The following is a 27,649-nucleotide window of genomic DNA, read 5'->3' as shown; positions in this document are numbered from 1 at the left end:
CCTATGGGAAGTGCGCAAAACTCTGCCAAGTTCCAAAAGAGTTGTTAAAATACTTAATTTGTGTGTGAAAAGCATAGTTCTAATTGTAAAATTATTAATACAAATCTTTATTATTTATTCCCTACTTATGACACTAAAAGTGTTTTGATTCATTTAAGCTCTTGGTAACAAGTGCCTTTTTAAATTCAGACCAAGGATTGCAAGATGTACCAAAAACTCCTGAAGAACAGGAAGTAATGTGGTCAACTGGGAAGAGGAAGGATTCAGAACTGTGGCAGATGTCAGGTAAACGCAGTGGTCTTGTTATAGTCTGAAAAGAAATGTACCCACTTCAATTATGCAATTTTTAAGCATACTCTCAATCTCTTTGTTAACCTGTGCCAATTTTAAATGGTTAAGTCTATATGGATGTTGGTTGATTTGAACAGCATTTCCCACATCTACATCATGTACAGACATTTTAGTACTTCTCAATTTGTCTCTACAAACTTGCCCACTTGATATTAATAACTCTTTCAGGTCAGTTTGTTTTTCCTCTGGAAGGTAAATCAATAATTTATCCCAATTTTTAAAAATGTCCTCATTTTCCAATTCAATTTGAGGTATGTCGAATTCACAGTCATCTGGATTTGGTTCATCACTTTGAGTTAGAATCATTAAAACCTCCTTTTTCTCTCCTTCCATTTCAATCTACCTTTTAAACATATTCACATGACACACTCGGTGAGGCTTTCTTCTATCTGGTGTTTTTACCACATAATTCACCTCACTTAATTTCCTTTCAATCTGATTAGGTCCACAAAACCTAGCTTTTAAAGGTTCACCCACCACTGGTAACAATACTAAAACTTTATCTCCACTGGCAAAACTATGAACTTTGGATTTCTTGTCCGTGACCCGTTTCATCACATTTTGTGCAACTTTGAAATGTTGTTTCGCCAATTCACCTGCTCTATTTAATTGTTACCTAAAATTTGACACGTAATCCAATAATGTAATTTCCGATTTCTCACTCACCAATTTTTCCTTAATCAATTTAAGTGGTCCTCTTACCTCATGACCAAAAATTAGTTCAAAAGGACTGAATTTGGTTGACTCATTTGATGCATCCCTAATTGCAAACGAATGGAATTCCTTTATCCCAATCCTCGGGATAATCTTGACAATAAGCCCTCAACATTGTCTTTAATGTCTGATGCCACCTTTCTAACGCTCCCTGCGATTCTGGATGGTACGCAGTTGATTTAAATTGTTTTATTGCTAAGCTAGCCACAGCTTCTTTGAATAACCTTGAGGTAAAATTTGATCCTTAACTGATTGTATTTCTGTGGGTAGTCCATATCTAGTAAAGAATTTAAGTAACACCTCCACAATCTTTTTAGCTGTAATATTACGTACTGGAATGACCTCTGGAAACCTAGTAGACACATCCATTATCGTCAAAAGATATTGATTCCCATTTTTTGTTTTAGTAAGCGGTCCTACGCAATCAATTAGGACCCTTGTAAAAGGTGCCTCAAATGCTGAAATGGGTATTAAGAGCTCTGGTTTTATCACTGCTTGAGGTTTCCCTATCACTTGACATGTGTGACATGATTGACAAAATTTAACTACATCTTTATGTAGTCCAGGCCAATAAAAATGTTTTTGTATTTTAGCTTGAGTTTTCCTTATTCCCAAATGACTTCCCACTGGTACCTTATGTGCAACTTGCAACACCTTCTTTCTATACCCAACCGGCAATACTACTTGATGAACCTCTGCCCACTTTTCATCCGCCTGCATATGTAAAAGTCTCCATTTTCTCATCAAGACATTTCTTTTACGGTAATAACACTCTGTATACACTCAGATTCCTCTTCCGTGTATGCTTTCTGATACATCCATTTTATTTCTACATCTTTCTGTTGTAAAACAAAACTAAAAATATCCGCCTCATCCTCCGCCTGTTCTTGTTCTTTTTCAACCATCTGATCAAAAATCGTTTCTGATAATTGCACTTCAACTTCATCTTCACTCTTTGATTTCTCCTCTTGTCTTAACCTGTGACTTTGCGACCTTGTTACTACACAATCCGGAAAAATTCCAGGATATTCGTCCTTCAACGCTTCAGTTGTCTGATTTTGCACTGGCTTATCAACCACAGTAGGCATCACTCCCACCTGCGATCCAGCTATATCATTACCCAAGATAAACTATTCCTGGACAAGGTAGTTCCTCTGTTCCTCCTACGACCACTTCACCACTCTTCACTGGACTTTCCAACCTCACCTTACATAATTGAACACTGAATTCCACGTATTACCACCGTATTCTGGCAACATTCTTCCCAAACTATATAACTCCTCATCTCTTACCATTAAAAATTGACTAGCTCCCGTCCGTATCTCTTAAAATTGTGACTTCTTCACCTGCTCCTCCTGATACACATGGGTAAACTTTACCCACACAAATAAATTCTTTAAAGAGATCTGGCACCTTCTTATCAATCAACTCTTGATCAGGCTGTATAATCTTTTGCACCTCCTTCGCTTCACTTGGGCTTTCCTTTACCACTTCACCAAACCCCACTGCTTTATCCTGTTTTTATCATATCAGCCTTCCCAGTGCTTTTCTTCAACCACCAACACTGTGACTTTACATGGCCTAGTTTATTCCAGTGAAAACTTTTGAAACTTTTCATTTCTTTTCCACCCTCCTGGATTTCTTTTTTAATCTGAGGTACACTCTCATTATCTCCCATCAGATCACCTTTACCTTTACCACTTGAGTATTTCTCATGACCCCAGTTTCTATCCCTCACAGACTGACATGCTAACCTCCCAGTTTTAACCCTCTGCTCTTCCACATGAGTTCTCACTACATTGAATTTTTAAACTCCTCCAAAAGCATAATTTCTCTGAGAGCTTCATACATTTGGTCTATTTTCAAAACCCTTATCCACCTATCAAAATTATTCTGTTTGATCCTTTCAAACTCCATGTATGTTTGACCAAATTCTGTCCTTAAATTTCTAAACCTTTGTCTGTAGCTGCAGGCACTAGTTCATATGCACCTAAGATGGATTTTTGCATCTCCTCATACATCCCAGATATCTCCTCCAGTAGTGATGCAAACACTTCACTATCCCTACCTACTAGCTTTGTTTGAATTAGTAATACCAGTAATACCCACATGTCCTGTCGCCATTTCATTTGTTTAGCTACCTTCTCAAATGAAATGAAAAAGGCTTCCATCTCCTTCTCATCAAACCTTGGCAATGCTTTGACATATTTAAATAGATCCCCACCAAGCCTTCGACTATGACATTCTTTCTCACTATCCTCATCACTATCATCCAACTGTACGTTTCCCTTTACGTCTGCAATTTTAACTGACTGTCATGTTTCATGGCCATTTTCTGAAGTTCAAACTCTCTCTCTTTATCTTTTTCCCTGATCTGTATCTCCCCTTCTCTTTCTTTGTGTTCTGCTAGGGCTATTCTTTCTTTTCTTTCTACTCTCTCCTTTTCTTTTTCATCTCTGCCTCTTTCGTATTCAAGCTGCTTTAATTCTTTCTCATGTTCCATTTGTGTAAGTTGTAACTGAATTTTTGCCATTTCCAATCAGTCAAACTGTATCTCAAGCAATTTTAAATGCTTAGCCACTGCCATAATTACCTCATCTTTTCGCATTTTGTCAGGTAATTTTAACTGCAATGTTTTTGCCAAATCTAACAGTCTGCTTTTAGTCTCTGTCTGTAAGGTACTTCGTGTGATCGTCTCCACCCCCTCAAAAACTCCAGAGCCTCTGAAAGAACCATTATCCACAACACACACTCCGCTTAAACTAGAATATCACACCTGATAAGCAACCACAATATGCTCACCCCTCGCTGTCTTTAAGTTCACTAAGCCACTCCAATAGATATACTTGTATCCCGGACGAGCCCCCAATTTGCTATGGATCAGGGTTTAGAGAACCTCAAAGAGTATCACGGAGTTCACCTGACCCACTACTTTTAATAGATTGTGGTATGGGCAGCACATGGCCCACTCTACAGGTGTGGTACAGCAGAAATGCAAAAGTATTTTTTAAGGCAAAACAATGTTTATTCTATGAACTCAAGTTAACCTTTTTAAAACATACAATGAACATCTTAGCAACCATCAATTCAGATACAACCCCCGAAGAATACAACACTAAGTAATCCTTAATAACTTGCCAAACAACATCCAGAAGACAAAAGAAACACCTTTTAACAGAAGCACATCGGGTTTACATTCACTACTGAAAACATTTATAATTCTGAATTCACCAAATGATCAAGCGATAGTCTTTTCATGGCAGAGAGAACAGCAGTACACCTGTTTTGTATGGCTTCATCTCCAACACTGAAAACGAAACAAAAATACACCCTGCAGAAACAGCCTAAAACAAAAGTAAGAAGCTGACAGACAGCCCAGCTCCACCCACACTCTGACATTACTGATAAACACGCATTTCTTAAAGGTAAGAAGGGCTACTTCTGGAACCACTGCAGTCCATTTGATAAAAATAATTCTACAGTGCCATTAGGAAAGATGTTAGATAGAGAAATACAGCACAGAACAGGCCCTTCAGCCCACGATGTCGCGCCGAACTTTTGTCCTAGGTTAATCATAGAATTTTGGACAATTTTTCATGGCCAATCGACCCAACCTGCACATCTTTGGACTGTGGGAGGAAACCGGAGTACCCGGAGGAAACCCACGCACACACGTGGAGGATGTGCAGACTCCACACAGACAGTGACCCAAGTCAAAATCGAACTTGGGACCCTGGAGCTGTGAAGCAATTGTGCTATCCACAATGCTACCGTGCTGCCCTTAAGAAGTTAACCTACACTCCATTATTCTACCCTAATCCATGTACCTATCCAATAGCCGCTTGAAGGTCCCTAACGTTTCCGACTCAACTACTTCCACAGGCAGTGCATTCCATGCCCCCACTACTCTCTGGGTAAAGAACCTACCTCTGACATCCCCTCTATATCTTCCACCATTTATCTTAAATTTATCTCCCCTTGTAATGGTGTGTTCCACCCGGGGAAAAAGTCTCTGACTGTCTCCTCTATCTATTCCCCTAATCATCTTATAAACCTCTATCAAGTCACCCCTCATCCTTCTCCGTTCTAATGAGAAAAGGCCTAGCACCCTCAACCTTTCCTCGTATGACCTACTCTCCATTCCAGGCAACATCCTGGTAAATCTCCTTTGCACCTTTTCCAAAGCTTCCACATCCTTCCTAAAATGAGGTGACCAGAACTGCACACAGTACTCCAAATGTGGCATGACCAAGGTTTTGTACAGCTGCATCATCACCTCACGGCTCTTAAATTCAATCCCTCTGCTAATGAACGCTAGCACACCATAGGCCTTCTTCACAGCTCTATCCACTTGAGTGGCAACTTTCAAAGAGCTATGAACATAGACCCCAAGATCTCTCTGCTCCTCCACATTGCCAAGAACCCTACCGTTAACCCTGTATTCCGCCTTCATATTTGTCCTTCCAAAATGGACAACCTCACACTTGTCAGGGTTAAACTCCATCTGCCACTTCTCAGCCCACCTCTGCATTCTATCTATGTCTCTTTGAAGCCGACAACAGCCCTCCTCACTATCCACAACTCCACCAATCTTCGTATCATCTGCAAATTTACTGACCCACCCTTCAACTCCCTCATCCAAGTCGTTAATGAAAACCACAAACAGCAGAGGACCCAGAACTGATCCCTGCGGTACGCCACTGATAACTGGGCTCCAGGCTGAATATTTGCCATCCACCACCACTCTCTGTCTTCTATTGGTTAGCCAGTTTGTTAGCCAACTGGCCAAATTTCCCACTATCCCATGCCTCCTTACTTTCTGCACAAGCCTACAATGGGGAACCTTATCAAATGCCTTACTAAAATCCATGTACACTACATCCACTGCTTTACCTTCATCCACATGCTTGGACACCTCCTCAAAGAAGTCAATAAGACTTGTAAGGCAAGACCTACCCCTCACAAATCCGTGCTGACTATCCCTAATCAAGCAGTGCCTTTCCAGATGCTCAGAAATCCTATCCCTCAGTACCCTTTCCATTACTTTGCCTACCACCGAAGTAAGACTAACTGGCCTGTAATTCCCAGGGTTATCCCTATTCCCTTTTTTGAATAGGGGCACGACATTCGCCACTCTCCAATCCTCTGGTACCACCCCTGTTGACAGCGAGGACGAAAAGATCATTGCCAACGGCTCTGCAATTTCATTTCTTGCTTCCCATAGAATCCATGTATATGTCCCGTCAGGCCCGGGGGACTTGTCTATCCTCAAGTTTTTCAAAACGCACAACACATCTTCCTTCCTGACAAGTATCTCCTCGAGCTTATCAGTCTGTTTCACACTGTCCTCTCCAACAATATGGACCCTCTCGTTTGTAAATACTGAAGAAAAATACTTGTTCAAGATCTCTCCTATCTCTTCAGATTCCGTACACAATCTCCCGCTACTGTCCTTGATCGGACCTACCCTCGCTCTAGTCATTCTCATATTTCTCACATATGTGTAAAAGGCCTTGGGGTTTCCTTAATCCTACCTGCTAAAGATTTTTCATGCCCTCTATTAGCTCTCCTAATCCCTTTCTTCAGTTTCCCTCCTGGCTATCTTGTATCCCTCCAGCGCCCTGTCTGAACCTTGTTTCTTCAGCCTTACATAAGTCTCCTTCTTCCTCTTAACAAGACATTCAACCTCTCTTGTCAACCATGGTTCCCTCACTCGACCATCTCTTCCCTGCCTGACAGGGACATACATATCAAAGACACGCAGTACCTGATCCTTGAACAAGTTCCACATTTCACTTGTGTCCTTCCCTGACAGCCTATGTTCCCAACTTCTGCACTTCAATTCTTGTCTGACAGCATTGTATTTACCCTTCCCCCAATTATAAACCTTGCCCTGTTGCACGCACCTATCCCTCTCCATAACTAAAGTGAAAGTCACAGAATTGTGGTCACTACCTCCAAAATGCTCCCCCACTAACAAATCTATCACCTGCCCTGGTTCATTACCAAGTACTAAATCCAATATGGCCTCCCCTCTGGTCAGACAATCTACATACTGTGTTAGAAAAGCTTCCTGGACACACTGCACAAACACTACCCCATCCAAACTATTTGATCTAAAGAGTTTCCACTCAATGTTTGGGAAGTTGAAGTCACCCATGACTACTACCCTGTGACTTCTGCACCTTTCCAAAATCTGTTTCCCAATCTGTTCCTCCCCATCTCTGCTGCTATTGGGGGGCCTGTAGAAAACTCCCAACAAGGTGACTGCTCCTTTCCTATTTCTGACTTCAACCCATATTACCTCAGTAGGCAGATCCCCCTCGAAATGCCTTTCTGCAGCTGTTATACTATCTCTAATTAACAATGCCACCCCCCACCTCTTTTACCATCTTCCCTAATCTTGTTGAAACATCTATAACCAGGGACCTCCAACAACCATTTCTGGCCCTCTTCTATCCAAGTTTCCGTGATGGCCACCACATCGTAGTCCCAAGTACCGATCCATGCCTTAAGTTCACCCACCTTATTCCAGGATTTTGTCCCAGTGAAGATGAAGGAAAAGTGATATATGCCCAAATCAGGATTATTGTGAGACTTGAGCATATATTGAATAAACCTGGAAATATGCTAATGACTACAGACTTGAAAATTATGGTGTTCCCATGCACCTGCTACCATTGCCTTCCAGATGTTGGAAGTTTGCAGCACCACTAATAACATGCACGCAGCACAGCGAGTGGGTATATATTCAAGGGACAACATGTATTTAGTTCCACTTAAACTCCAGAGCTAATTCCTGTCTGTATCTCGGCAATACATTGAATTGAGTTTCTTGTTGATAGAGCAGTTGTACTTGTTGATGGGGGTAACCTCTCCAATGTATATAGAATTTAAATGCCCTGTGGTTTTAAGGTAGAGCTGGTTTTGCTATAGAAATACGTGAAATCAAAAAGATATCAACTAAAGGCGGACTTTAAATACCAATCAATTGGGCCGGTGATGTATGGGCACTGTTTACTTGCCCTAGGTATGGTAAAGGATATGAATTGCCTTCTGTGCAATTAATACATGGGTAATATATATAGAAGTAATTATTTTTTAAAACAACATTTGAAGAGTCCAACATGACTGAAAATGCTCTCTGATCTTGATTTAAATAATTCTACCCTGCATTAAAGGCCCATCACATCATTGCATTTTCAAAGAAACAGTTGTGTTGCCAGGGCTGCAGCCAATTGAAACTGCTGGTTATTTCCCTCAGATTCACAGTTCTTCCTGTTGTGACATCCCTCAAAAACATTGATTTTCCCACTCTGCAATGGACAGTCCAGTAAACTGTTTGTCATACGGCTATCTGCGTTGTTATTTCAATACCTGAATCAGTAAAAATTTACAACAGTGCCTTTGGGAAGTGCGCAAAACTCTGCCAAGTTCCAAAAGAGTTGTTAAAATACTTAATTTGTGTGTGAAAAGCATAGTTCTAATTGTAAAATTATTAATACAAATCTTTATTATTTATTCCCTACTTATGACACTAAAAGTGTTTTGATTCATTTAAGCTCTTGGTAACAAGTGCCTTTTTAAATTCAGACCAAGGATTGCAAGATGTACCAAAAACTCCTGAAGAACAGGAAGTGATGTGGTCAACGGGGAAGAGGAAGGATTCAGAACTGTGGCAGATGCCAGGTAAACGCAGTGGTTTTGTGAAGTTAAAAGTTCTTGTTATAGTCTGAAAGGAAATATATACACTTGAATAATTATTGCATTTCAGGATATTTTGGGTAATATATTTACGAAGACTTAGGGCTAGTTTTGATGTTGGGGTTTTGGCATTAATGTGTAATGGGCTCACGGCTGTACTAGTTGCTTGTCCTGCAGCTCTGTTCCATTGAGAAAAGGAAATTTGGCATGACGCAAAACGAGCTGCCAATTCACGACAAGCCCATTTCAGCAAAGAAACCCCCCCCCCCCCGATCTCTCTTGTGCACTCACTGAATTTGTTTTGCTATCAGAAAGGTTGATGCTTCTGTTACAATGACAACGTTGCTTAACTGTACCGTTGGAGCTACTGGGCAGGTATTTATTTTCCATTTCAAATGTAAACATTGAATCTTTCCAGGAGTGACTTTCTAATGTAAACATGATGTGGAGATGCCGGCGTTGGACTGGGGTGAGCACAGTAAGAAGTCTTACAACACCAGGTTAAAGTCCAACATGTTTGTTTCAAACACTAGCTTTCAGAGCACTGCTCCTTCCTCGGGTGAATGGAAGGAGCAGTGCTCCGAAAGCTAGTGTTTGAAACAAACATGTTGGACTTTAACCTGGTGTTTTAAGACTTCTTACTTTCTCATGTAAATGTTGCCAATCTTGCCAATCTATCTTTCAAAGCTGCAGTTTATTTTGAGTAATGTTCATTGCAGAGCTATCAGGTTTTCTAATAACCTGATTAGTTACACAACTAGGTAGGGTGGGGTGGGGGGTGCTGCTGGTGGAGGGAGGTGGGGAAGACAACAGGTGCTTATTTACAATGATTCCCAGTTTTACATTTATCTACTGTTGCTTTTGGAGATTATAATGTTGATAAGCATTTCATTCAATCATACTAATGCAGCCTGGGAAATAACACATGCTGAAATTGGCCAGAAGGAGAGTTTTTTAATGGATTACAGTATTTTCTGTGAGTTATTTTCTAGGTTGGGTGTCATTTTATCATGTTTGCTCTTCTCATTTAGATATTTAATTTCCAAGTGTTCTTTCATGTATATGGTATGTTCATTTTCACCTGAAGGGTTGGCTGACAGAGTGTTCCAACACTTCCAACATCAGTACCCTTCAAGCTTAACAGAAAGTTACATTTTCATTTTTGGAGCAAGACCATTTAGCTGTAATAAAAATCAATATTGTATCCTTCTCAATGAGCAGGCATTTTCTCTGGATGATCAGTAACTTGCCGGCTGTTCATGAGTTGAGACCTTGAGTTGAACAAAAAAGAAATTGAAGACTTTGATAACTTGTGATTATGTTGCATGACTAATTTAAGGGCCAATGAATTGCATTTATATCCAAACTGTCAAACACTGCGTTGTGTGTATGTGATGAAGGGTTTAAATAATTTGCCAACCACTGAAAACAATCTTCCAAATTTAGAATATTGAAATCTTCAGAATTTAAAAACCTTGTGCTATATCCATCAACCTCTCCCCCCCGGCAAAGATTTGGAATTCTATCATGTCCACTTCAATATTTCTATTACTGAAGCACTTATTTTATCAGATATTTCTGAGTGGTGATGATCACATTTTACAATCTTGTGACCTCTTTGCAGTCTAAATTTGGCAGGCACCATAGTCATCATCTAAGCCACTTCTGGTTCACCGAATCAAACTTTTTTTTATTTGTGCAGCTGTTTTACAGAAATTCTGTTTGTGTTTCCTGGCCAAATTAGTGGCCGATTGCTTAGAGAGGTTGACGATCTCACAGCTTTCTAAGATGCTCAACACTTTTTAAGTAGAGGCGAGGGGGTTGCACTTTTTGAATGCCTTGACCTTTTTAGTAAGCTACAGCTGTTTTTGTGATAAGTTATTGCAGCCTGAGGGATACTGTCATGCATTATCGAACATTGTATCGAAATAACTTTAATGCCTTCACCTTGCGTTATTCCCATTCTCCACAAGCCCTCCAAAAGTTAAAAGCAAGTGTAATTTTTTGCACAATACTACACAATTTGTTTTGAATAGAGCTTTTAGCATTGCAGATCATCTCGAATAGTTTCATAGGAATTGGGGAAGTGACTAAAAAGCTGTGATAATGTGGTTTTAACAAGATGGTAGGGCAAGATATAGAATAGAGTGATTTCGGGGAAGAATTCTAGCATGTAGGGGCCTCACGGTAGCATGGTGGTTAGCATCAATGCTTCACAGCTCCAGGGTCCCAGGTTCGATTCTCGGCTGGGTCACTGTCTGTGTGGAGTCTGCACGTCCTCCCCGTGTGTGCGTGGGTTTCCTCCGGGTGCTCCGGTTTCCTCCCACAGTCCAAAGATGTGCGGGTTAGGTGGATTGGCCATGCTAAATTGCCCGTAGTGTAAGGTTAATGGGGGGATTGTTGGGTTATGGGTATACGGGTTACGTGGGTTTAAGTAGGGTGATCATTGTTCGGCACAACATCGAGGGCCGAAGGGCCTGTTCTGTGCTGTACTGTTCTATGTTCTATGTTGAGTACTTCTCAGAGCAAAATTGCGACAGCGGATACAAGCATATACACAACATACGATTTAGGAGCAGGAGCAGGCCCTTTAAGCCTGCCTTGCCATTCAATAAGGTCATGGCTGATCTAATTGTGGACTCGGCGTCACTTTCCTGCCGACCCCGATACCTCCTGACTCCCTTGTTAATCACAAATCTTTCGATATCTGCCTTAAAAATATTCAATAACCCTGCCTCTGCTGCCGCCTCTACTGCTCTCTGTGGAAAAGTGTTCCACAGATTCACGGCCCTCTCAGGGGAAACAAATTCTCCTGCTCACCACTTTAAATGGGAGATTATTTTTAAATTGTGTTGCTTAGTTCTGGTTTCTGCCATAAGGAGGAAAGTACTTTCCGCATCCACTTTGTCAAGTCCCCTCAGGACCTTGCATGTGTCAATAAGATCACCTCTCATTCTTCAAACATCCAGTGGAAACTGGCTCAGCCTGTCCAACCTTTCCTATGGGATTAGGACTGGAGGATGTTGGAGAGCTGAAATGAAAGGGGCGGGGGAGGGGCTTAGAAAACAAACAAATAGGATTTTTAAGTGAATGTGTCGAGCGTTTTAAGTGGATATGGGTGTCTATAATCTATTGTAAGACAGGATGGGTGTTTGGATGAGCTGGAATGATACAGCGAAGTCTGGAAATGTGGAACAAGATTTTGACACACTGAAGTAGAATAGAATGAATACAAAGAATAGAATGATGTTAAAGATGAAAACAAGTAGTTTGAGGGTGTGTATGGGAATTGAAGCTCCCCGCTAGGTCCTAAAGGAGATTCCCATTTGATGTACCATTGGCACTTAATTAAATTGCATCAGAGTGTGTTCTTCACTTCCATTGAGGAGGCAGTGACCTGTATTGGGGTAGTTTCCAATGGGGAAATGGGGGAGGAGGTTGTCGCAAAAAAAGTTTCACTCAGTTCTAGTCAAGTATCTTCTGGCAGTGCCAGAGGCTCCATTTGATAGGCAATGCCAGATTAGCAGAGCAGGCGCAAGTGGCTAAATGGCTTACTCCACCTTTCACTGAGGCAACATTGATCTATTTAGCATTTTCATTGGATACATAACTGTGGTGGCACAAATGAATAATTGTAAACATTTGTAGAAAGTATAGTGTGATATTGAATTGAAACTAGTAATTGAAACTAGTAACGTGGTTCATTTACGCTTGCTAGAAGTGATGTACATTTAATCGCAGGGTCCCATCCTGTGCAGATAAAATAAATATGCGCAAGCTTTGCATTTTAGGATTACTTATCCAGGATCTTGGGGAGCCTACAATTCCCTGTTTTTTTTCTTCATGACGATGTCTCAGCCAATCAGAGTCAAGGTGCAACCAATCCATGCCCTCTTCTCTTATCGTATAAATTGTGATCATTTGAAATTTGGCATTCTCTCATTTAGCCTGATGAGTGAAAAATGAAATACTTTGACAATATATTTCTTTTCAGCAATGTTCAGGTTGAAATTGTGTTTCATGATGCTTTGGTAACCTGAATCTTGCATGAAAATGGATTATAAATTTCTCAACCACTCCGACATCTTCATTGTGCTTGAAGAATTTTTAACTTGCATAGTCTCAAATTTGACCTTTTAAGGGGCGGCATGGTGGCACAGTGGTTAGCACTGCTGCCTCACAGCTCCAGGGTCACGGGTCCAATTCCGGCCTCGGGTGACTGTATGGAGTTTGCACTTTCTCCCCATGTCTACTCGTGTTTCCTCCCACAGTCCAAAGATGTGCAGGGTAGGTGAATTGGGCATGATAAATCGTCCCTTAGTGGGTCAGGTGGGTTTACTGGGTTACGGGAATTGGGTGGTGATGTGGGCGTGGGTCGAGAGCTCTTTCCAACGGCCGGTGCAGACTCGATGGGCTGAATGGCTGCCTCCTGCACTGTTAATTCTATGATTCAATGATAATCAGCATAGTTGTAGCAATCTAATATTATTTTGAAAGTTAAAGAATTAGCACTTTTGGTTCTTAATTTGAAACTTGCATTTCATTTTATTTTCTGGTTTTGTTGCATTCTACATTGATCTCACTGAACTGTTTTGTAAATTTAAATAACTGAGCAAGTTCAAAGTGTTTCTCAACAATCAGCGTGGAATTCCAATACTACCATAAAGAAATGTGTTTGTAAAATGGGTAATGTTTATTAGTAAGATATTATATTGCAGAATCCTATCACGATGTCACAGCCTGCCATTAGAGCAGCTATTGTGAATATTAATTGTTCTGTGGTCTGGAGCTGATGGCAGGATGACGATATGTGGGATGATTGTGGGTTTTTCAAAACTCCCCTCTGCGATAGACAGGCTATCAGCCACATTCCAGCCATTTTACTTATCAGCTAAAGAGATTCGGGGAAGGAAGGGTTGGCGCTTTTTGAGGTAGCTGTCTCAGTGCCTGCTGCTGTCAACTGGATAACCGTAGCGATGGGAAGGATATAGGTTGGCCACGTCAGTGACTAAATATCCTGGACGTTTTTCCTCATCTGTCATTGCGTTTCTAAACAAAATGATAAAAATTAAATGGGGGGGTAGACGTTTTGGATGTGAACAGCTAATTTTCCTTTCACTGCATTTTTGCATGACCCTGGAGAACTTAATTATTTTGGTGCTTTTCTTGATCTTTAAAGTTTTCTTAATTTGTATATTTTCTGTGTAATAAAGCTTTCTTTGTGTGCTAAATTACTTACATACAGACCAAAATACAATTGAAAGTCAGCACTATTGTTTGAGATATATCCACAAACAATAGGAACAAACCCCAGCAGTTCATTACTGGATTGGAACCAATACTTTGTAATTCCCTCCAGCATATATTTATTTATTTTTCACGTGTACTGAGGTACAGTGAAAAGTATTGTTCTGCTTACAGTCCAGGCAAATCGCCCCATACCTGAAAACATAGAACATACTATATAGAGAATCGTTGTAAAAGATGTAGGAAGAGGATCTGTAAGGGGAGAGCTCACAAAGAGTCATGACGCTCCGGCGCTATCTAATATTTTTTTTAAATTTAAAATCCAGCTGTCGCCTATTGTTTTTTTTCCTTTTTTGATCCTAGTCCTCCACCACCATCTTTGGCTTCTCCTTTCTCTTGTTTCTACTCCCCTGTTGCTCCAGCCGCTGCTGTTGGACATCCCCGGGGGTTTCCTGGCTCCTCCGGCCATGGGGCCTGGACTGCTGCTGCTGTTGGAGGAAGCTGGGCTGCTTCTGTGGTGTACGTGATCATGAGATGATTGACTATTGGATAGAATAGCTACGTACAGGTTTTCACTTAAATAAAATGGATGTAAATTTGTTTGAAGTTTAAGACTGCATAAGTTTACCTGCTATACTTTATTATTGAGTAAACAGAGAGAAGGCAAAATAACTAATGGCAAAAATGAATCAATTAAAAATGAAAAGGGGCAATCATAGATGGCCCTGGACAGTTCAGTGACTGCACAGTGATGTAGAAAAGATTTTATATTGTCGGTAAATTTTGTATGCCAGAATTTGGTAAAGTTACTTTTTGAACACTTTAAAATCAAAGAAATATGGTACATGCATAGCTGGTATTGTAGATTAAAAGGGAAATAAAGGTAGTTTTAAAGGATTTTTATATTTGTATTTATAAACATGAGAAATAAGAAATAAGGTATAGTTATAAGTGGGATTAATTTAATGTTTCCGTGCTTGAAAGGGTAAAACCTTGAGTGAGATTCATGCTGGACAAAGGTGTTTGTATGTGTGGGCTTCAATTCACTTCCAACTGGCTTTCTGTTTTCCTTAGAGAGGCCTACGGCGTGAAGAATAAATAAACAACCAGTGGTTGCTTAGCAACTAGGACCTTGTAAGGTAGAGAATCTTTTAAGTTTTAATTTAGCTAATTTGATTGCAGTTGAAGATGGGCAGTTTTGCTAGAAGTTTAGAAGTCTAGAGAAGCTTTGCTAGAAGAGAAGCCATACCATGGAGTAATGGCTTTTTAAAAAAAAAAAATCCAATTAAGGGACAATTTAGCATGGCCAATCCACTAACCCTGCACATCTTTGGGTTGTGGAGCTTAGACCCACACAGACACGGGAGAATGTGCAAACCCCACATGGACAGTGACCTGAGGTGAAAGATACTAGAACAGAGAACTGTTCTGTAAAGACAGACAGAGTTAGAAGAAGGCTGAGACGCTAGAAAGATATCGGAAGTGATAGTCGGGTTTGTGAGATTTTACGACAAACTGTGGAATGTGAGTTGCAATAACTATGGAAATTGATGGTTAGATCTCTGTGTTTGTGTTAAAGCAGTTAAAAGAAAGGAAACCTGAAAGAAGAGTTGTAAAATCCTGGGCTGGATTCACTGTGGAAAGGAAGCTCTGTTTAAAAAAGACATTTGTAAAACCTGGACTGGATTTCGGAATGCAAACTGCTAAGGCAAAGCATTATTATAGAGAAGATTTTAAAGTATGTTTTTGGGATTGAAGTTTGGAAACTTGCGCCATGATCTTCATCTGGGGAGGATTCTGAGGAGAAATCCATGGACACCTAGTTGGGTTCAGAAAGGAGTGCATTAATTTGGCAACAATCATCCTGCGTACTTAAACGGTATGTTAAGAATTGGGAGAAATTGAGATTAAAAAACATTAAAATAGGGAGTTGATTAGAGGCAGATGTCTGGAGAAGTGGTGAGATGCAAATTCACTGTTCAGTTGAAAACAAATATTTTACTTCTGTGATTCGAGAAAACAATGAGTCTATAGAGGTGGTAACTTCAAAGTGGAGAGGTAAGGAAATCGACATGTACCTACCAAAAGCCAGCTGCACAGGGTAAACAAAGGGACAGAAACAGTATGACTGTAGAACCCTAATTTGAGAGAGAGAGAGAGAGAAAGCTAACATCAGAGCTGCATCAAGTTGTAGATATAGTCTCCCGAAAGAAGCAGCCATTTTCCACCTTTGCTGAACCTTAAGACTATTTCCCAGATGTGGCCACCTTAATCTGTGGTAATTTTCTGGAGTTAGCTCATAAAGTTACTTAAAATTGTATATTGTTTGGATAAAAGGTGTGTCTCAAGAATTCAGAAACATAGGTAGTTGGGGGGCAAGGGATAGTTTCATGTGAAATTCTGTGAATATAGTCATTGGTATGATTAAGTGTCATGGCATATTGTAGTCCTTTTTGTCATGTCTATTTTGTCTTTCTTTTAAGTTAATAAATATTCTTTATTAGCTGTTCACACAATGACTGGACTGTTCCTCACTGGGTTGTATGCCATTCCTCCTATTATACCCCCAAAAAAATGCATACACCACTACGAACCAGTGTTCCAAGTTACACTTCTGGGTTTTGGGTACCCTCGCATTTAACATCAGCGCAGTTTGTAACAGGAACTTTTTGTGTCAATAAGATCATTGTAGCTTAAGATGTACTTTGTAACCCGTGCTAATCTGTGGATCTGTGCGTAATAGTTAAGATAAGGGGGGAGTCAAGGCTTATTGTATCATAATCCAATTTTTTCATGTTTAATAAATGTTCTTTTCTTGATAACACTAATTAGCGGTCCTGTGACTCTCTTCCTCCACTTTATATTTTTTTTAAAGTAAAAGTTACTGCTTTTGAGCCAGGGTTCCATTCTGGAATCTTCCCCTCCAGTTATAACATCAACTGAGATTGCACCAAGACCATTTGGCTTCAGAGGTCATGTGGTTACAAATCCTAGCCTCCAGAAGTTTTCAATGTCACCTACCTATAACTCATCAACAATTCTTGGTTTGGTTCCCATGTTGGTCGCAGACCTTTGTAAAAACAAGAACATTTGCTCTGAAGCAAAACCTAGCCCATCTAGCCCCATCTCTGTGTGAACTAACTTGTTGATTGAGGATTGACAGGAGCCATGAAGGAACATTGACCTTAAATTTATCATCCCAAAGAATGGTAGATAATAGAGATTAGCTCACTCAGCTAAATCACTGGCTTTTAAAGCAGGCCAGCAGCACGGTTCGATTCCCGTACCAGCCCCCCCGGACAGGCGCCGGAATGTGGCGACTAGGGGCTTTTCACAGTAACTTCATTGAAGCCTACTCGTGACAATAAGCGATTTTCATTTCATTTCATAAAGAAAGCATGTAGAAGGGCGGGGGTGAAAGAGATCAGGTTGCTTTGTAACTGCTGGAGAGACTGGTCTATGAATAGTCAGGAGCAATGTGCATGGTGCATAGAGCAGCCAGTAATCCATGTTCTGCACTGGAAGCCTTTCCATTTCAGGGCAGAAATTCCCATTTTACTCATTTGTACTTTGAACTGAGAGTTAATAAGTTACAGTTTTTATATTCTTGTACATAGATTTCATGTTTAAAAACTTGACTTCTGTTTATGTGCAACTATTTCTGCATCTACTAAATACTGCTGGTCATCTACTGAGGATTGCCTCAACAATGAAGAAAGACTTGGCACTTTTCACAACCACCAGATATCTCAAAGTGCTTTATAGCCAGTGAAGTACTTTTGAAGTGTAGTCACTGTTGTAATGTAGGAAATGCATCAGCCAATTTGTGCACAGCAAGTACCCACAAATAGCAATGTGATGATGACAGATAATCTGTTCTTGAAATATTGATTGGGGAATTTTTGGACAACTACCAGTGATACCTCCCCTGCTCTTTTAGAATAATTTCATGGAATCTTTTTTGTCCACTCAAGAGGTCAGAGGGAGCTTTGGGTTAATATTTGACCTGAAAGATGGCACCTCCAACACTGTAGCATCTCCCTTAGTACCACCGCACTAGAGTGTTGGCCTTGATTTTTGTGCTCAAATCCTGGAATGGGACTTGACTCTGGAACTTTGTGACTCAGGTAAGAGTGCAACTGAGCCAAGGCTGACTGACACCTTTTTGAGTTTAAGGGTTGGAAGACCCGAGTTGCAAAACTGGCTCTGCATTGATTTTGGGTCGAGGGAAAAAGAACTCTGTACAATGACACAATCTGCTCTTTGCCAGCAATGGAAAAACAATTAATAAAAATGAACTTGGAAAAGGTCCCGGGTGTTCAGTGAACCAAGCGGAGTTCTTTCTACTCAAGTTTGCAGGTACATGACTTGTGATAGACTACTGCCTGGAGCTGGTGTCATACTACATGCCCAAATGTAATTTGGATGACACCAACTAAATTAAATAGTTTTGTGTTAATGAAAGCTGAAATTCATCATGTCAACATTCAAACTGTATAATATAACTGGTGGTATAAGTACAATTTCAAAATGAATGATGCGTTTTTTCATTCTAATGTTGCATTTTGAAATGTAGGATGTACTTATGTTTGCCCATCTTGCCTGTATTTAGTAAAATTAGAAGACTGATTTTAAAAACAAACTGCTGACACCCTACTTAGTGAGCTGTTACAAATTTAGTTAACTAGATTTTTCCTTCAATTTAAATGCAAAATGTTGTTTCCCTGAATCTTGGAGGAAATTCAATTAGTGCCCTGTCTTGAGCTATCATTGTGTTTGTGTTCAATATTTACCCCTTAACCGCCATCATTGAAACAGATTATTTAGTCTTTTTCACCTTGCTGCCTATGCAAATTGGCTATCCTGTTTTCCTCATTAAAACGCCGACTATGCTTCAAAAATACTGGCTCTAAAGCATTTTTCTTGTACCAAGGCCAAGAAAGGTGCTATACAAATACAAGTCTTCCTTGGTCATTTACTTTCAAAATTTATGCAGATTCGAAGGCTCAAATTAACATCATCAAATACCCCATTCCTGGAACATAGATATAAGCTACAGAGGGAAAATAGAAATAGTACTTTTGTCAATGTCTGGATTTCTAATTAACACCTCAGTTGTTCATAGGTTATTTTTTCATAATATATTCAGACTATTTTCTCCCACCTTAATGCTGGAGGCATATTGTTCAAATGCTAGGTAAATCTAAAATATGTCCATTATTTTTTTGAGAGCTTCAGTCAGATTCATTTTTGCTGTGCTTTGTTGTGTTTGGTGTGTTTTGTAAGGTGGCAATATATAATTGTAAAGTAATTACTTTTAAGGTCTGTTTAACTTGTGATTTTTAAATTGTTAAATGTTATCATCTTCTAGTTCTCAGTAATGAATGTGTGTCTGTGAGACTCACCCTTTTGATTACAAATGTGATTCTGGATAATCGGTGTTTTTAACTAGTTCTGGCATATCCTCGCCGCTACAGTTCAGGTAGTATCCAGTTTTAAAAACACTTGCTCCTCTACAATGGACCTGAAGTTCAAGATTCATTGTGCTGTAGTGTGCACTGTCCTAGCTTGTTGCCTATGCTCCTTATCATTAACCATGACATGATACAATGTTAAGAGCGTGAATCCAGCTGAGACTGATGGGATGAAAATCCTCTGTCTAGTTGTAAAGGTCGTGATATGACATGAGTTTGGGTAGTCTCAATTCCGATCCCACTATATATTTGCCTGTGACACAAAACTGACCCTAATTCAGCATTAATTTGAAGAGTTGCCACTGTCCACTTCTGGAGTTGTTGATCATGTTCATGTATCATTTTTTAAAAAAGACATGAAAAATTGATCACGTACAAAATGGCCGGATAGCATTAGATTATTATTATTCATCTAATTTATCTGCTTGTTTTGAAAAACCCTTAGAGCCAGATAACCCTATAATTCCTCCCCCCCCCCCTCCCCGCTGCAATAATATTTCCTAGTTGCTAACCATTTGAGTTTCACAGTAGTCAGTCTTTTTGTCCCTGTTTGCGTTGCTCAAGCTGAAATAAAAGTATTTGCTTGTACACTGAGCCAGAGTCATTTATGGAATTGAATGAGAGCATTTGGCCTATCTAGTCTATGCTAGCTCACAAGGAGCAGTCTGTTCAGTCCTATGCCACTGTACTATCTCTGTAGTCCAGCAAATTTATTTACAAGTGCCCATCTATGCCCTCCCAGGTAGGGGTGGCACAGTGGTTAGCACTGCTGCCTCACTGTGCTGAGGGCTCGCGTTCGATTCCCGTTCTGGGGAACTGTCCATGTGGAGTTCGCACATTCTCCCCGTGTTTGCGTGGGTCTCGCCCCCACAACCCAAAGATGTGCAGGGTAGGTAAATTGCCCCTTAATTGGAAACAAAAGAATTGGGTACTCTAAATTTATTTTTTAAAATAATAATAATTATTAGGCATTCACAGGTAAGGTTTTCATGGCAATTGCTTTGAAATACAACTTCCCACGGGCAATTGCTCTACACTGAGAACCATCTAAAACTGTGGTTTAAATCACAACCTTTTGGTTCTGACTGTCTTACATAAGGAAATACCCAGGTAAAGTTAGAACTTAAACCACTTCAAGCTTCTGGGTAATTATTGTGCAGGTCCTCACTGATCAGTTGGTACTGATAGAGAAGCCAAACCTGTGGGATTTCCATTGGAGTACCTGACATGCTTATCCTTCCACCCTATTAAAGCTCCAGCAATGATCTGCTCTCTGCAGTATGAACCTTGAAAACTGCAATATCAAACAAAGCACCACAAAGGAAGCCATGAGAATCTTATTTTGTGCAACCTATCCCTTGAACTAACCCTACTCAGCAATACTTAGGCTGAAGTTCCACCATGGACAGTGGTCAATTGCATTTGGTGTTTTGTCTAAGCAGAACCATGTCTACATTGTCTGTTTCCATTTTGCCTGCAATGTTGACAACTGTGCAAAGGATTAAGCTGTGTGGGTTCTCCTGAAAATTGGTGAATAAGACTCATTAAAGGAAAAGACTGGATCTTCAGCATTGAATTCTCATGACAATAGATTTCCTCACCGCTACCTCTGCGTGGACCATGGCGGAAATCCCCGACATTGACACTCATCGACTGACTTCAACTGGAAACAGGACCCACTGACGGATGGGTCAAACACCAAAATGAGGGAAAAAGACAGTCCTGCCTAGGGAACTGGGAACTTTCATGGACCAGATGGAGGCAGTGGACCCATGGTGGTTCCTACACCCCGGTGAGAAGGAATTCCTGTTCTTTTTGCTGGCGCATAAATATACATCCAGATTGACTTCTTTGCAATGGGGAAATGGGTGCTTCCAGAAATAGTCAGAGCAGAATAGTCATCTCCGACCACACATGGATGTGATGTTGGAGACAGGCCATGCCCAGCGCCCCACATGGAGACGGGCACGGATCTTTGGGCCAACCAGATCTTCTGTCAGTGAATACAGCCGTAACAACCAGAATGGGGAAGTCTCATCGTTCGTGTTTTGGGAGGTACTGAAGGAGGTGATTAGGGGAGAGATCATAGTTTACAAGGCACGTAGAGACAGGAAAGAAAGGGCGGCTAGGCAGCAACTGATTGACCCCATCCTGGAGGTTGACAGAAACTATTCCTAGTCCCCGAACGTAGAGCTTCTGGCGGACAGGAAAAAGCTACAAATGGACTTTAACCTGCTATCCAGCAGGAAAGCATTGTACCAATTCCTCTAGACACGGGGGACCTTCTATGAAAATGGAGAGAAGGCCAGCCACCTTTTGGCTCACCAGCTGAGAAAGCAGACAGCCACGAGGGAGGTGGTGAAGGATAGCAGAGGCGGACTGGTAGCCGAACAAAAAAAGGTCAGCCAAGCATGAGGCCTTCTGCCGGGGACTGTATACCTCCGAGCCCCCCAATGGGAACGTGGGGATGAAACGGTTGCTTGATAGACTGGACATGCCAGTTGTGGAGGACGATAGGCAAGGGGAGCCTCATGGAGGTACTGGAGTGGTTTGGGCTAGGGACGGTGTTCACCTTGTGGGTGAAACTCCTGTACAACGTCCCCAAGGCAAGCTTTCGGACCAATACCACCAACTCTGAATGTTTCCAGCTGCACAGAGGTACAAGGCAGGGATGCCCAATGTCCCCACTCTTGTTCGCCTTGGCGATCTCTGTGGCTGTACTTCCGAAAAGGAGGCAGAGAGCACAGAGTCTCACTCTATGTAGATGACCTGATCCTCTACATCCCGGACTCACATAATGGCCTGAAAGTAATCATGAATCTCCTGGAAGAGTTCGGGGCCTTCTCGGGGTACAAACCCAACCTGGGCGTGAGCGAGGCATTCCCGGTGAACCCGAATTGGGGAGGGACAGAGCTGGGGGGTCCATCACTCAAACTAGCCCAAAACAACGTCCGCTACCTGGGTATCCAGATAGCCCATGACTGGACACGGATCTATAAATGGAACCTGACCAGTCTGGCAGAGGAAATTAAAAAGGGTGCAGCTGATCAAGACGAATGTGCTGCCAAGGTTCCTCTTCCTGTTCAAATCCTTACCGATCTTCATCCCCAAGGCCTTTTACCAAGGGATAGACAAAATGATCATGTGTGTGTCGGTGTGTGCCTGTGTAACATGTCTCAAGGACCCCCACGTTTATAATGCAAAGGAGAAGAAACATAGGCGGCCTGGCCCTTCCGAACCTGCAATGCTACCCACAAGTACACCATCTGAGGGGCGGACGAGGGCTTCCACAAGGCGTGGGGACTACTCGTCAGCCTGTTCCAAGACCTGTTTGAAGGCAATAGTCATTAGGACATAAGAAACATTATACTCTATAAATATGTGCTTTATATGTCAAATTGTCAAACTCTTAAAATTGGAAAATGCCAATAAAAATATTTTTTTAAAAATGAACATCTGGAAAAAGTCCGCAGACAATTTCCTAGAATTCCAACCAAGTGTCCACCTCAAGGATTCATCCCTATGGCAAGGGAGCTTAGTTGTGATATCAGATATTTAAATTACTTGTTATCTTCAAAACCTTTTGACCATGAGGTCCACACAAATTATTTAAATTTCTATTGAAGTGACAGCAATTCTCCTCAGGCTTGCTGTCTGCAATTCCATGGCTGAAAGAAAAGCCACCTGCGGTTTCTATGGTTTTCACTCTCTCAACACTGAACCCCTTTAATTGTCTTTACCTTTGGTGTTCTGGCAATTTCTAAAGTCCAGCATTTTCATTACCTTGCCCCTACAAATGTAATCCTTCCAAAGCTAGAAGTTATTTTCTAAAACCAGGGAATTATGAAATAGGTATTTGCAACAAAATGAGAGAGCACTAAATTGGTAATCATTTTCAGGTTATACGGGGAAAAGTAGGAGCAATAAACTCGGGGAACCCTGAATGTCTCGGACAATCCAGGGCTGGATAAGGAGGAAGAAGAAAGGCTTTTAGCAATACAAAGGGAGAAATTCAACTCCGGCCCTCAAGAAATATAGGAAATGCAAAGGAGAACTGAAGAAAGAAATTAGAAGAGCAAAGGGGGCATTAAAAAGGACTTGTGCATAAGATCAGGGAAAACCGGGGGACTTCCAGTGGGGGCATATAGGGAGGGAGTAGTCGCACGCGAGGTGGTTCTTGTCAGGGTACTTTATTTTTAATCCTTTTTGCCCAGTTTTTAGGGGATGTTTGGGTAAAAACTAGAATAATTTGATGGGGTATGGTCCCCACACAAGAGAAATGCCCAGAAGGTCCAGGTCAAAGAAGCCAGCAAGTAAAGGGTTGTCAACGGATTCCGAAGTCTCTCGATGCTCTTTTCCTGAGAAAATGGTGGAGGCCACTGCCGCTACTCAGGTCACTTCACTGACGGTCGAGATGTTTGCAGACACCTTGCAAGCAAAATTTGAGGAACAGTGGCAGGCTGTCTCTGAGGACCTCCACAATTCAATAGAAGTGGCCCTAGCCCCCATTCAATCGGCGCTGGCAAAGATGGATGAGACGGTAAAGGTACATGGCACGGTATGGAGACGATGCTGGCCGGTGATAATAAAGCACTGTGTGCCAAGTTGGATGATCTGGAGAATCGCTCCAGGAGACACAACTTTAGAATCCTGGGACTGTCTGAGGGAGTGGAGGGCCCAAATCTGACTGACTACATATGAGATGTTTGGGAAGATGGTGGGAGAGGGTGGATCGACGTCCCCTACCGAGCTGGATCGAGCCCACCGGTCACTTAGGCAGAAGTCCCATTCCGGCGAGCCATTGTAAGGTTCCATAACTACCAGGAAAAGGAAGCAGTCCTGATATGGGAAAGGATCACTGAGATTACAAATGGAAGGGTCATTCCATCAGGCTCTATCAGGATTTGAGAGCGGAGCTGGCTAAAAGGCTTGCGGCACTTAAGGGAAAAAAAGTGAGAATGGCTTACAGACAGGTACAGAGATTAAAATGAGAAAAATGATGACTTGCTATTATAGAGAACTTTTAATGTAAAAAAACTTCTAAGCACAATGAGCATTGAACCAAAGGAGATGTCAAGGGAGGTAATCAAAAGCTTTGTCAGATAAATTGTATTTAAGGAGCAGTGTGTGTTCATAAACCAGAGTTGGGGTAGAAATTCGAAAGTTGGCTTAGATAGCACATAGACATAGAACATACAGTGCAGAAGGAGGCCATTCGGCCCATCGAGTCTGCACCGACACACTTAAGCCCTCAATTCTACCATATTCCCCCCTCATTTCCACCCTATCCCCCCCTCATTTCCACCCTATCCCCGGAACCCAATAACCCCATATAACCTTTTTGGTCACTGAGGGCAATTCATCATGGCCAATCCCCCTAACCTGCACATCTTTGGACTGTGGGAGGAAACCGGAGCACCCGGAGGAAACCCACGCAGACACTGGGAGAACGTGCGGACTCCGCACAGACAGTGACCCAGCGGGGAATCGAACCTGGGACCCTGGCGCTGTGAAGCCACGTGCTATCAACTTGTGCTACCGTGCTGCACACGGTGTCAATGGTGGCATAAAGGTGGGAGTGGGGTATGGAGGAATGTAAATATAGTTGGAATGGAGGATTTTGTGGTTAGAGGGCTGGTACATGTGTGGAGGTAGTGCAAATGATGGTCATTGAGGGATTTGCACTCCAGGATGAAAACATTAAACTTGAGGCAAGTAACTCAGCCATTCTCGGTCAGGAAGGGTAGGGCCAAGGCAGACTGGGAGAAAGGAAACAGCAGAGATGCGTCAAAGATAAAGAAGATTAATTCTTTTTTCTCCATTTTAAAGAATGTGAGATGAGAGGAGAGACAGTTCCAAGAAGAGATTTAGTTTAAAATAATCATTTTCTATAGTCACTAATGCAATCAACCCTTGACTGCTCGGCCACTGACAGCAGTTTAAGTTACATTGGAAACACTATGGAAGTGAACAGTGCATAAAAGTGAACAAGGTGCTGCTGCAGACTCCATCTGGCCTGAACCGTGGCAAAAATATGTCTGTCCCATCGTTGTTCACAATATTATTGTGACTGCTATCCGTGACGAGGCAGCTGTTTGTTTCAGTCATCGGTGTGCTGAAATGTCTTTGTGTCCCTACACAGGCAGATCTAGTGATTTATTTCAGGCCTATGTGCAACTTAGTCGCCATGGCATCTATTTGGTTATCTGTTCCAACTGTTGTTGCATCTGCCAAGTTACATAAGCAGGTTTGTCTCCATCAGACCAAAACCCTGAGGCAATGCAGCAGGAAAGTTAAAAGTTGATTGAGACTGGGTGAATAATCCAGCCTCTGTATATATCCATCAAAATATGAGCTTAGTTATGCAAACTGAATTGAAGTATTCCTTTTAATCTTCAAAATAACCTTGTATGCCAGAGGGTTCAATATTTTTCAGAACTTTGATATGCAAAAGACTGATAAGTATAATCAGCACCGTGAGAGAACTGAAGCGGCCTTCAGGACCATCTTGTATCTTGGACAGTTGAGGCTGATCTTTTGGCCTGTACAGGGAAACTGTTTTAGAACAAAGTCATTTTTATCAGAGAAGAATTTGATATAGTTGTATTATGTGATTATCTTCCAAGCAAATGTTTCTCTTTTTCGCTTTTTTTTTTTAAAGTTGCACATCCATTGCTGTCTTCTCTCTGTCAAAACCACAACATATTTACAATTAAATACATTTCACTTAGTTTAAAGCAATTATTTTATTCCGCTATGCAGTAGCCATACAGCAGTTTGAATATGTGGTTGAAGCAAAATGTACGCAAATGCAAGTAAAAATGTGTAAACTGGTAAGTAATCAGAGTACAATTCAGCCAAGTGTGTTGGCTTGAATCTTTTTCTAGGGAGTTAAATAACAGTTGAAAGTCGGTTAGCATAGCACGGCACTCCCATTTCAATGTTTTCAAATGGAGGGGAGAGGATTCTATTCACATTTGCACAATTCATTCATGGAAATGTATAAAATAGGAGAAGTAGGCCATTCAGCCCTTCTTGCCTGCTCCGCCATTAATTATGATCATGGCTGATCATCCAACTCAGTAACCTGTTCCCGCTCTTCCTCCCCCCCCCCCCCCCCCCCATCTTTGACGTTGTTGTTTTCTTTTTCAAATGTTGTGCATAAACTCTACTTTTCCAGTTTCTTAGTGTAATTGTTCTCTGTTACGAGAAGCAAGCAAATCACAATTGGAAAGAGGATTCCATGGTCAGACCTAGGCCCACAAAACAACCAAAGCTTAGACATTTAAGAAAAATGTAAATCTGTATTTCTATCAAATCACTCTTCCTTACATATTCCAGAAGCATGTGTGTTCTTAAACATGTAATCTAACATTGTTCTAACTGTAAAAGCATTACACTTATGGTTAAATCACTTGATCTTTATTATTCACATAAACTACATACACCTTTTTTTCCTTGATTTACAAAAACAAGTTATGTTGAATGAATCAGAATGATGTGACATTTATGCATGAATTGATCTATTTTGAAAGGGAGCTCCACGATGGTCTAATGATAGTTTAATGACTGGATAGTTCACAGATAATAGAGGCATTGGTTGAAAAATGAGCAATGTGCAAAGAAGCAAGAGCTGTATATTCTGGTTGGATAACTAGGATTCAAACTATTGTACAATCGGCCTTCCTTAAATGGCTAAGTAGTAGTATTATAAATTATCTTTAATATGAACATTTAATTGGGATTTGGATACCAAACAATGGGAGGTTTTGCATGTGCTTTTATGTGCACATTCTCTGCTTCTGAGAGCAGTGTGTAGCTGCCAATATAACTTGGTGCTGCCAGTTCACATCATCTGAAAAGAAAGAACCACTCTTGTATGCTAACTGCGGTGTATATTTATTGGGGAGATTGGCCTTTAATTGTATTCTGTGATATCTTCATGTTAAAAACAACTCTTACTGACGTAGTTTCCAATTGGACTTAAATTTATTTGTTAATATACTATGTGTCATCTGAGCATTTTTGTATAGCAATTTTAACTATTTGTCCCATGAGCCTTGGCTCATCTTAGTAATTTGCAAGTTTTGCAAATGATTGTTCTAAATCTTCCTGGAGATTATATTTCAAGCAATAGGTTTGCTGTGAAAAGGTTTAGA

General features: G+C 41.1%; 1 protein-coding gene across 5 annotated transcripts in view; it reads left to right on the top strand.

Annotated features, from left to right (window-relative positions):
• zfpm1 (zinc finger protein, FOG family member 1) overlaps positions 1–27,649 on the top strand; it is a 254,409-nt gene that overhangs the window by 101,645 nt on the left and 125,115 nt on the right. For all 5 annotated transcript variants that reach the window (XM_038806513.1, XM_038806510.1, XM_038806509.1 and 2 more), the window contains exons 3-4: positions 190–285; positions 8,659–8,754. In XM_038806513.1, the coding sequence (XP_038662441.1) occupies positions 190–285; positions 8,659–8,754 (192 nt within the window). The remainder of the gene's footprint in view (positions 1–189; positions 286–8,658; positions 8,755–27,649) is intronic.

The sequence above is a fragment of the Scyliorhinus canicula genome, chromosome 9 (genome assembly GCF_902713615.1).
Source record: "Scyliorhinus canicula chromosome 9, sScyCan1.1, whole genome shotgun sequence".
NCBI lineage: Eukaryota > Metazoa > Chordata > Chondrichthyes > Carcharhiniformes > Scyliorhinidae > Scyliorhinus > Scyliorhinus canicula.
The sequence above is the reverse complement of the archived record's forward strand: the minus strand, read 5'-3'. Positions and strand labels throughout refer to the sequence as shown.